Source organism: Helianthus annuus, chromosome 1 (assembly GCF_002127325.2).
Source record: "Helianthus annuus cultivar XRQ/B chromosome 1, HanXRQr2.0-SUNRISE, whole genome shotgun sequence".
NCBI lineage: Eukaryota > Viridiplantae > Streptophyta > Magnoliopsida > Asterales > Asteraceae > Helianthus > Helianthus annuus.
Window position 1 is genome coordinate 144,911,023 of NC_035433.2, and position 12,388 is coordinate 144,923,410.

The window sequence follows — 12,388 nt, forward strand, 5'->3', positions numbered from 1 at the left end:
TGGGCCAGGGTGCGTTCTCACACTTTTGAGCGTTTTCTCCTGAACCCGTTTCTCTCTCTCTCCCTCTCTCTCTCTCTCTCTCTCTATATATATATATATATATATATATATATATATATAATCTTAAAAAAATTTCGGGCCCTATATTAATTTGGGCCTTGATAGCAGGCACCTCCTGCACCCCCTATTAGACGGCCTGCTAGATATAATTAGCTATATATAATTACCCTAGAGTAATTGTGATCCAATTCAAACATATCCAAGAGAGTATATATAACTAGTGTAATTGTATAATTAATTTAAATTGATTTTGTTGTTGCTCTTTTTTTCCTTGATTTCTCTCTTAAAATGGGTTGTGGAAAGTAACTGACCGGACCGCTGGGTGCAACCGTGTGACAACCCGAATATTCAAGGTTCGTATTACTCAAACTCCACAACATTTGGCGTGTGTCCTTACATTTAATTGCTTTTATGTCACGATCATACAAGACTTAGTAGGTTATACTCGTGTTTCGCTAAAATGTTATGTGTGTAGGTTATCTATGCGTGAAACCGTCAAATGTGTTTTATGTGCTTGACTATCTATGTCGTGTATTTGTACGTATGTAGTAGATAACCCAAGTGGGCTTCGTTAATTGCACAACTGGGCCGGAAACCCCCCCCCCACACACACTTAACCCGCATGTGCATTCTCTTTTGGCCCAAGGTGTGGCCCAACTTCTCTTGTAAATAACCCAAGGTTAGACCCGGTTATGTTAGGGGTTTGTGTATTTTCGTTTAAAGGGGTGCATGGCCATAATGAAATCATTCAACTCTCACATAAGAAAACCCTAAACAAACATCACCTTCCCCCCATCAAGATATCTCGACGGCAGTGGATAACCCCCCTCTCATCGATGCAACCCAACATTTTAATCCAGTCAAGCTCTCGGTTAGTGTGCTATTATCTTTGCTTGGCTCGAAGTTCCTTGGATACGTATATTATGAGGTTGATACATGGTATTATGTGTTGTATATGTGATTCATAATTAAAGTAGATGACAGTAGCATGATCGGTCCAATAATATGGTATGTGATGGTTTGATTAGTCAAAGGGGATAACCTTTAACAAGCAAATGGGCGGCCCATGTGTGTGTTGTCAGATTAGTCAACGTTATTAATGATATGAGAATTAATTTGATGTAATGATGTCTTGTTGTTTGGTTGCAATTATGTGTTTGTTAAATAATTAAGGTTAATTGAATGTAATGAAAGTGGTTCTTTATGATGAAGATTTAATTAACTTAACTTGGTTTAATACGTATATTTGAGGCAGGATTAATAGAAAAGATTATGGAGCTCACTGTTAAACATTAAGGTTATTTGATGATTCGAAATGTGTGGTGTTAACAGGATGATGATGATGAGTTATGTTTAGTGGTTGTGAAAATTATTGTTAATCTTAAATGATTGGGCCATTCAGATTAAGAGGGCTTTTACAATTTTAATTCCTGATAGTGGGTTGTTAGTGAGTTGAATATATGATGATTAGGCTGGGTAGTAATAGTAGGGTGAAACGGTTATTGTAATAGGCTTAACTGTAACTGGGCTGATCACCGTAGGACTTTCGGTATGGGCTGCCAAGTTGGTGGCGAGCCTTGAACAGTGTTAGTATAAGATTTTTGATAACTAAATAAATGATTAAGTGATATGAATTGTGGTCATTATATGCATGTTCAATTGATTAAGGATTTGACTGTTACTACGTGTTATTGTGATATATGATCCTGTAATGTGAGAATACTTATGGCCCGAATGCTCGTTATAACTTGCATGATATTATAAGATGCCTACTTGTGTAATGTGCGTGTAGAATATAAAGATTTAAGCGATACACAACTAAATGTTAATGGTATCCATGTTAGGATCGTTTAGAGCAATTTGATCACGTAACTAGTCTTACCGAGCAAAACCAAGGTGAGTTCACTGCTCTTTTCCCAAGCATGCATCCCGGGGAGGGATATCGGGTAACGTTCCGGGGAGGAATGTCAGGTTAATGGGATGTTTGTTATTACTCATTTCTATCATATAAGACCCCTTACATCTACCGACAGTTGCCGGGGAGGCAACGAGATTATTAGTTGATAGCGCTATTATGTTTGGCACCCTCACACCGTACCGAGGAGGACGGGCGTGAACTAATCACCTTAAAGCATGACCAATGTTTTGATAGAGACATTGGGGTTGGGCAAATACATCTTGTAGCCATCTGCGGTAATCGAGTTAATAGCAACATCAAATCAAATTATTGAACTATTGAACTGTTGAACTGTTTTATACACATACCTGGTAACTAACCGCATTAACAAAACTTTGAACTCACCAGCGTCGTTTGACACACTTGTCTGCATGCTTGCAGGTTGTAGGTTTATATCATTAGGACTTGCTGTCTGGGATGCTGGAGTGGTCATGGGTCGTGATACATGGAATCTCAACACAAGCTGAATGATTTATGTACACACGGTTTACTAAACACTTAACAAATGAGTTTTGCTTCCGCTGTACAACCCTTTATGTTAATGAATGAAGGTTTTACTTAAATATATTTATGAGTTCAATGTGATTGGTGGCTTGGATCCTGGAACGTCACACGCCTAACAGGGACATTCCCTAGGTGGTATTTTGGGGGTGTAACAAACCGCCTCTTCTTTGGCAAACCACCGGCGGCAGAACCACCGCCTTGGAACACCGCTGCAACCTACCGTGGAAACGGTTCTCAGTCTGCATTCTTTCTTGGCCCTCTCTTACTCTAATATGATATTGAAGAGATTAATGTTTGGAGGGTTTGGTGGTTTTCTACCACCGCCCTCCAGACGAGAGAACACGTGTCTCATATGCTGATGAGGCCTTCACAGTCAAGTAGGTCCAATCAGGTTTCACCAGCATAATATGTATTGTTCATTTACCTTTGCTTATTAACATATAGTAATGTATTTACAATTATGTCACCGTGTCTTTTTTTTCCTTTGATTTGTACGTATAGTACATTAAACATATTTGTACCCAAATTTAACCCTATATATATTATATATAGAGAGCAAGAGATCGAGGGCGCAAGATTTTTATGACACAAGTGTATTAGTTTATAGTTCATGGGGAACATTATCTGTTATTAGATTTGTGATTGTTTTAGCATTTGTTTTGAAAACATGTCACACTAGTTGATTGGATCAGAATCCGGTTACCTCCTCAGTTCATTTCATATGTATTGTATGTATTCCAATTGAACAGGTACTTCAAATATGGTCTTTTTTATAGTTATTTTTTGTGTGGTTAACTAATTTGTTATACTTATTTTATATCTACCATGATTGATATTCATCTTTAACCTTAGTTATGTTTATATCGTTAATATCTGAACTTCTAATTTACAATTTAGATGTTTTAATTATTTTATTGTTTTCATATTTATTTTAAAATTTAATTTATTTATTATAACATTTGCTTGTTTTTTTATGCATGTCCGACGCGTCAACTTTTAAAACATTTTCTTCCATGCAAATCTAGCAAAGAAAACACGACTAAAACGAAATAGATATATAGATATGTTAGAACCTAATCAAATAATTATATTTATAACTACCGATTAAGTTAACATGTGAAGATGATAATTGATTTGTATATGCTAGTAAAACTTAAATATATATGTGTGTTATTAGTTACAATCTAAAAGCCATGTATGTACATACATGTATTACAAAAAACTTTTGATCTTGTTACTATACTTTTGGGGGTGTCATAGGGATCTTAGGAAGGTTTTAGGGATCTTAGGATACCCCAAAAGTATAGTAACATGATCAAAAGTTAGTGATTAGTTAACGAAATTGTGACAGAACATACTAGGTGTTAAGTTGGGGGTGGCGGGCGTCAAAATAATAGCTGGGGGTGGCAGCGGCTAATAGCTAATAGTTAGAGGTGATAAAATCCAACAACCAAAACGTAATGATATAAAAATGGCTCAGGTTATAGTTAGGTCAGATATACATATTATATAATCCAAATAATTTATATATTAAATATAAAAGTTAAGAAAAAAACTATATATATGTCCCCACTCCCATTAGTTCCTCCAGGCCACTTGACCCTCATATATACACTCACCCAATTTAATTCATCACACCATCTCCTATGAACAAAAGGAATATGTGTATTCATATATCACCATCTCTGTCTCTCTCTCATTAATCTCAATTAATCCAACCCACAAATTCATTTTCTTGAATCTTCAAAACAACATAAAAAGATGGATAATTTAAAAGAAATACAAGGTAAAATGGCTCATGATCCTCATTATGTGTTTTCATATTGCAAACCAAGACGTCAAGTATGGGTTCCTGGACCGGTCATAGTTGGAGCCGGACCATCCGGGCTCGCTGCGGCCGCCTGTCTGAAAGAGCAAGGAGTCCCAAGTGTCGTTATCGAACGATCGAATTGTATAGCATCTCTTTGGCAGCTCAAAACCTATGATCGCCTCAGGTTACACCTTCCTAAAAGATTCTGTGAATTGCCACTTATGCCCTTCCCAGAGGATTTTCCGACGTACCCGGATAAACAACAGTTTGTTGATTATCTAGAGGCCTATGCGAAGCGATTTGGGATCAATCCGGTTTTTGATTCTAGTGTGGAAAGAGCTGAGTATGATGAGAGTATAGGGATGTGGAGAGTGAAGAGTGTTGGGATGAAAGGGGAGGAGGTGGAGTATGTTTGCGGGTGGTTAGTGGTGGCTACCGGAGAGAATGCGGAGGCGGTGGTGCCGGAGATTGAAGGGATGGAGGAGTTTAGTGGTGAGGTGAAGCATACATCGGAGTATAAAAGTGGAAGTGTTTATAAGGGGAAGAAAGTGTTGGTGGTGGGTTGTGGGAATTCAGGAATGGAAGTGTGTTTGGATCTTTGCAATCACAATGCTAAACCTTCACTTGTTGTTAGGGATGCTGTGAGTATTTCTTGTCCCTCTTATATTACTCTTGATTAGTATTTCAAATTAGGTTATATGGTTTTAAGAGGTAAATTTATATATACACAATTCTTTGTAAAATATTATGTTTTCTAAAATCTTGCTTTATTGTAAAAATTGTGATGTTTTCTAAGTCTAGAATTTTAGTTGAATTGATAAAAGTATAGATGTAGTTATAAGTAAAGAAAGTATGAAAAGTGCATAAACAGTGTTTATGTATCTATTTTAACTGTTATTCATAAACGGTTAACTATATTTTTTTTCTCTTTCTTACTATATTTGGATAACATTATGTACAAATGATTATGTACAAATAAGTATGTGATTCTTGTTTCTTAGGATGGTGGGTGTGTTTAAAGTTTCTAAGGGGTTTATCATGCCACGTAAGTGTAATGTATATTTTGAGATAAAAATGGCGCCCCCTTTAACAATGATGGTGTGGGATAAAGCCCCACTAACGCTCCCATCTAATTAAATATTAAAAAAAGAAAGAAAAATAAACAAGATCTGATTGGTTAAGAGGCATGGGCCCCACCAGATTCACCCATTTCTGGCTGTTAGCGAGCTGGCGGACAAGGGGTAGCGCCCCCTTGGCAACATGCATGGTGTGGGGGAGGGCACCAAGGGGAGCTATTTTCGGTGATGTGGCGGGGTGACGTGAGGCCACACCTACTAACCTTAGAGTTCTCTTTTTAAAACTAATTTTGTATTTAATGTCCCCAGTATCTCTACTCTATTGTAGTATATGTGTATATATATATAGGGTTAGGTTCATTAGTGAACAACCCACTTGATTATGAACACTAATGAACTAATTTTATCCCTTGATTTTCAACACATAAGTGTATCCACAAGTGTAAAACAAAGGTCGGATTTCATGATAAAAATACACTAGTGTATTTTACGATTTGATGATGTAAATCAATAGTCAGGATTTGTTCACTCAGTTCACAAATAAACTAGTGTTCACTCTAAAACTCCACCCTATATATACATATATGTATATATAAGGGAATTGCAGAGAGAAAACTCACTTGAGTTACGAAAACTCAAGAAAACCGTATGTAACAAACTTTTTTTTTCTAAAAAAAATAGGGAATATAAGTTACATCTTTTCAAACGTTTTGAGCCAAAAAAAAAAAAACAAAAAGCGCCGATTGTTTTTTTTTTATATATTTTTTTTTTTTGAAAATTCAGTGTTTATATATATATATGTGCTAAAAAACTGAATTTTCAATTTTTTTTATAAAAGAACCCACTCGGCGCTTTTTGGCCTTTTTTTTGCTCAAAACGTCCGAAAACATGTAACCTACATAACCTATTTTTTTTTAAAGTTTGTTGCATAAGATTTTCTTGAGTTTCCATAACTCAAGTAGATTTTCTTTCTATCATTCCTCTATATATATACATATATATATATATATGTGTGTGTGTGTGTGTGTGTGTGTAAAAGGAGGTTAAAGTTTAACTTTAAGACTTTAAACCAGTATAACTTTTAAGGGTGGGAGTTGGCTTCAAAATCCATTTTTCCTACAAAGTGTACAAAGTCATAAAATACCATCATGTCAATCATAAAACACACTCAACACCCATAAATTACAAAGTGAAGATTACTAAAACGCCATATTTGTGGGTTTTGTGTTGTGTTTTAGATGATAAGGCTTTGATTAGCGAATGACTAACATTAGTGTGTTTTATGTTGATTATCATGTAGTGTTTTATATTCATAGTTCTACGATGGTGTGTTTGAAGTTTTTATGCACTGTTAGGGTTTGGATACTTGTTTTATGATCTTCACTCTGTTATTTGTGGTGTTTGGGTGTGTTTTATGGCTGAATTTGTGGTGTTTTATGACTTTAAACACTTTGTAGGAAAAATGAACTTTGTATCCGAACCCTACCCAACTTTTAAAACCAATTTGTTCTCACGATTTTTAAATGAACAAAACCTTTTCATATGTTAATATTTTAACAATAAAAAACATTTAAAAACAATTATTTTATTTTCTTTAGTTTGAATATAGTATTGCTACAATTTCTTTAAAAAAAGAAAAAACATTACAAGATTACCATTGTATGTGTTCTCGGTGCATCGCATAGACACCACACTAATTATAAAATATATAGATGTGAGAAAAGCCTAAGAAGAGTTTGGTTCAATTATGATCAGTGTAACATATTTTTTATATATTTTAGGGTATTAGTCAATTCTAGCATGTTAAATCTCTAGAAAAAATGAGTCATATGTATACGAACGTCGTCTTTTTTCTTCTTCTATTGCGTTTACAGTTCTCGATTTATTTATGTTTATTAATTAGAAGCGATCTAGTGATTCAAAAGTAGTTCACTCCAAAATGAGGCCCCACGTCTGAAGCTCATCCTGTTTACAAACTGTTCTAAGATCCAGGAACTCATACCTAATATAAATGGAACTTCTTATAAATATTTTTAGGGAGTGAATTTCAAGGATTGTCCTTTATCTTTATACCCATTTTCAGGCGATGTCCTTTATGTTTAAAATTCACGAGTTTTGTCCTTTATGTTTTCATATCATACACATTTTGTCCTTTAGGCCTAACCCAGTTAGTTTTTTCAGTTAAATTTGGTCATATGCTTTGCACATGAGGGCTTTTTGGTCAATTCAAAGGTAAGTTCAACAACAGATTTACAGCTCAAAGCTTCTGCAACCTTTGAATTGACAAAAATGCCCTCATGTGCAAAGCACATGACCAAATTTAACTGAAAAAACTAACTGGGTTATGCCTAAAGGACAAAACGTGTATGATATGAAAACATAAAGGACAAAACTCGTCAATTTTAAATATAAAGGACAACGCCAGAAAATGAGTATAAAGATAAAGGACAATCCTTAAAATTCACTCTATTTTTAGGTATTATAAGTGTTTAAGTTTTTTTTTTATCTTTATATATTACTCCCTCTGTCCCATTAAATGTGTCTTATTTTGAATTTTCAAAGTCTTTATTTATAAACTTTGACTTTAATTATATATTTTTTGTGTTATATAAAACTTGATGAAAATTAACCCGATAAAAACACTTGTAAAACACACTCAAATCATATAACTTTCATCAAGTATTATCTAACACAAACAAAATTATTTAAGGTCAAAGTTTACAAATAAATACTTTGAAAATTCAAAATAGGACACTTTTAATGGGACGGATGGAGTATAAGAAAATAAACAATACTTGTTTTATTTATATATTTTAAAATGATCGTATATCACTATATATATGAATAGTAATATACGAACGTAACCCACTTTTTATTCTATTCTTAATACGCGGAATTTTTATAAATTGCTTTTTTTCACATGCCTATTTTTTTAAATATGAACTTAATATTATTAAGATATGCACATGCCTGTATTTTTAATAATATGAACTTTTTTTGTCAAGTATTCTAACATTATTAAGATAAAATCTTATGTGATGTAAGATTGTTGTAAAAATGTATAAAAAAACATGAATGTTATGGAAGGAATAACTAAATTGCATGAATAACTACGCAATAAAAATCTGATAATGTTTGAATAACGGCCGGTAATGCTTCTTTAATATATTAGTATTAATAATATATTAAAAGATCTTGTAATTAGTAAAAAATCTTTCAAGAAACAGGTCACTTTCTTGGTACTCTGAAGCATATGGGAGCAATGGGGGGAATGGAACTCCATCCCTAAAAAGCACCTTAAACAAATATTTATATATGTAAAGAAAAGCCAAAAATAAAATTCATAATTACAAGAGCGTTTCATTACTGTAAAGGGTCCTTTAATATATGGTGTGCATGGCCCTCAATGAAAGTGAACTACCACTTCATCAAATGCAAAAAGACTTGTCACGCACCCCATCGAATTTTACCTTTATTTTCTCTTTTTTTTTTTTTTTGTTAGTCACAATCCTACAGAAAAAAGGAAACATTTTAACCCCTGAAGGTTTCAAATAAAAGTGACATATATACTACATATTTTGGGGAATTGATGTGTTATAACGACATAAGTCAAAAATGGCTGTACAAAACGGTATATGATATGACATTCGTGTTTATGTAAGAAATTAAGAACTTATAAGTTGTGTATCTTTGTTTACCCTTTGTTGTAGTCATCTTTCGCTAATCTTGTCGCAAACCCTTTGTTGTAGTCATCTTTCACTAATCTTGTTGCGCGCAAACACTGTTTTCTACATATGTTATCGTTGTCATATTATGATAAAGTGCTATTCAACTTATTAGTGGATGGTTAAATCGATATTCAGGTGCATGTCCTACCACGAGATATGTTGGGAAAATCGACTTTTGGGTTGTCCATGTGGTTACTCAAGTGGTTACCAGTGAGATTAGTTGACCGGTTTCTGTTGTTCGTGTCATGGGTAATACTTGGAAACACAGCTAGGTTTGGACTTGACCGGCCCATGTTGGGACCACTCGAGCTCAAGAACATATCTGGAAAGACACCCGTGTTAGATGTCGGGGCCCTAGCCAAGATCAAAAGTGGAGACATCAAGGTAAACCTAGTTACTATTTATGGATGCTTTTCTTTTTACCTGCCTTTCATTTCCTTAAAGCCCTCCTCTTATCATTGTACATGGGATTTCCTTTTATTCAAATCTACAATCATTGGTTTTAGATTTGTTTGATCATAACATATGTTAACAAATATCTCCATTTATACCCACCCATACATGCTTTTCACTCCACTTTTTCTAGCTTTTTAAACCTAGACTGCTTTAACCTCTTAAAATTGCATCAAGATTAGAAATTAGAATATTTTAAGAACTGGAGACACAAAAGAAGAGCTCATGCAAACATACTTGTATAAGTTAAGGTGGTAAAAATGAACAGGTAAAACAAATCAGTAAATTGATTATTGTCCCAACACTTCTTAAATTCTATAATTTTATAAATAGTTAATATATAGATATCTTTATACAAATTTATAAAAATTAACTAAAACTTATAGAGAGACACATTTAACACATTTTCTTTCAGAACTAACAACTTTTTAGTTTATACCACAGTGTACTAAGTATGTGTTTGAATACTTGTAGATATATCCAGGCATTCAACAAATAAGGGATCACAGTGTACATTTTTTTAATGGGAAGACAGAGAATTTTGATGCAATTATTTTAGCAACAGGATACAAAAGCAATGTGCCATCTTGGCTAAAGGTACTTTTCTCTCCATTATTTTTCTTTTTGTAGAAATTATAATTATTTTCTTACAAAGATTGATAATATATATATATATATACAGGCTAGGAGTTGGCCAGAAAGTCCAAATTTACTAAAAAGTGTAAAAAGTCATGAAACACCATAATGTCAACTATAAAACACACCAAAAACCCACAAATAATATGATGAAGATTACTAAAACATCATGTATGTTGGTTTTGTGTTGTGTTTTAGATGTTAAGGCTCTGATTATGGAATGACAAATATTATTGTGTTTTATGTTGTTTAGCATGGTGTGTTTTATATTCATAGTTCTACGATGGTGCGTTTGAAGTTTTTATGGACTATTAGAGTTTGAATATGGTGTTTTAGTAATATTCATTCTATTATTTGTAAGTTTTAGGTGTGTTTTATGCATGAAATTATTGTGTTTTATGACTTTTTACACTTTTTAGGAAAAACACACTTTTCGTAGGATCCCCACTCTATATATATATATATATATATATATATATATATATATATATATATATAGGGGGAGGTTAACGTATAATATTTCTTAACGTATGATATGAAATTATGCACGTTATAAAACTTAAAACCCTAATCACGCATGGTTATATTTTTCAACATGCGTGATTATTTGTTTTTCAACATGCGTGATTATGGTTTTCAACATACGTGATTAGGGTGTTGAGTTTTATAATGTGCGTACTTTCATAATGTACACTCGTAGTTAAGGAATATTGTACTTTCATTTTCACTATATATATATATATGTGTGTGTGTGTGTGTGTGGCAGGGTTCATTTCAGAACCACTCTTATTGTGAGAACCATGAGAACTAATATAAATACAACAAAATAAACCCACTCCATCACCACCCAAAACCTAAACACCCACCCTCATCCCACCACCAACCAAAAACCTAACCCCCCCCCAAAAAAAAAAAAAAAAAAAAAAACCTACCCCCCCCCCGACAAACCCCACCCAATCTAAATGCTAAAAACTAAACCCTAAAGCTAAACCTCACAACTATATACTAAAAAAGTTTTTATTTTTTTAATAGCTACTTTTCGTCCCAAAAACATTTTTGTGTGTTTTTAGTTTTTTATAGATATTTTTGTTGTGTTCACACTAGTTATCGTGGTTCTCGCAATAAAGGGTAGTTCCTAATGGATTTTTATCCATAAAAATATTAACAGGATTAAAATTATCAAAAAAGTAAGTATATGTTATTCTATTACTAAAGAGAGATATATATGTTTTGTCTAGGAGAAAGAGATGTTCTCGGAAAAAGACGGTTATCCCCGAAGACCATTTCCTAATGGTTGGAAAGGTGCATATGGGCTTTATGCCGTAGGGTTCACGAAACGTGGCTTGCTTGGTGCATCAGCGGATGCTAAGCGAATAGCAGAAGACATCAGTAAATGTTGGAAAGTAAAATCCAACCATCTCATAAAAACAACTAAACGATCATTGTTGTTTCAACCTTAGTTTTGTATCTTTATTTGTTTGGGCGGTATTTTTTTATTTTATATTTTTTTCGCCTTTTTCTTGAGTCTTGTTAGATAACACACATTCCATTGATCTCAAAGTGAATCACAAAATTTTGTTAGTACAAAGCAAATGCTTTAATTAGCAAATTTTCATGGAAATGGAGAGGGGGCAAAGATTGTTGGGTTATTTTAGGTTTTAATAGCTGAAGTGTGATAATTGTGTTTGTATATATATGTTAGAAAAATATATATATATTTATTTCAAACAAAAGAGCTGATTGGAGCTGGTTTTTGTGTGTGACCACCTTGTTGTCTGAGTTGGCATAAATAAAGGGTGAACTACTTCATGTAACTTTTCTAACAGGTGTATCTCAATAACAAGAATTTTGGTTTTACACTTTTACATTTTTATTTTTTTAAATGAATTAATATTCTTATTTTGTTTTATGTATTTCTTTTCTCAAACCTTTATAACCTGCTGTTATACTTGCGAAAATACGCAAAATAAACATGTGGCTTGATTTGATGAAAAATTAGACATCATCCATTAAGTAATTAACAATTTATACAGATATTGTATATTTTGCTTTTAGCCACACTCACTTATCTAGATATAGTTTGCACCATCATCAAATTATCTATCCGCTTTGTTTTTAAATCGCCTAAACATTAATTCCAATTTAAATAAAAATATGTTACAAA

The 12,388-nt window shown here is 33.3% G+C and overlaps 1 protein-coding gene across 1 annotated transcript; it reads left to right on the top strand.

Annotated features, from left to right (window-relative positions):
• The first annotated feature begins 4,110 nt into the window (after positions 1-4,110).
• Positions 4,111-11,952, top strand: LOC110883336 (indole-3-pyruvate monooxygenase YUCCA6). Its single transcript, XM_022131126.2, has 4 exons — positions 4,111-4,972; positions 9,271-9,519; positions 10,063-10,185; positions 11,463-11,952. Exons 1-4 carry the CDS (start codon positions 4,283-4,285, stop codon positions 11,682-11,684), a joined length of 1,284 nt encoding a protein of 427 aa, XP_021986818.1. The 5' UTR covers positions 4,111-4,282; the 3' UTR covers positions 11,685-11,952.
• Positions 11,953-12,388: the final 436 nt, after the last annotated feature.

What these genes read in the sequence shown, in the direction of transcription:
- LOC110883336 (XM_022131126.2), top strand. Translation starts at nt 4,283, where the DNA reads ATGGATAATTTAAAAGAAATACAAGGTAAAATGGCTCATGATCCTCAT. An exon ending in CACTTGTTGTTAGGGATGCT is followed by an intron (nt 4,973 to 9,270) that starts GTGAGTATTTCT and finishes ATCGATATTCAG; the next exon opens with GTGCATGTCCTACCACGAGA. An exon ending in TCAAAAGTGGAGACATCAAG is followed by an intron (nt 9,520 to 10,062) that starts GTAAACCTAGTT and finishes GAATACTTGTAG; the next exon opens with ATATATCCAGGCATTCAACA.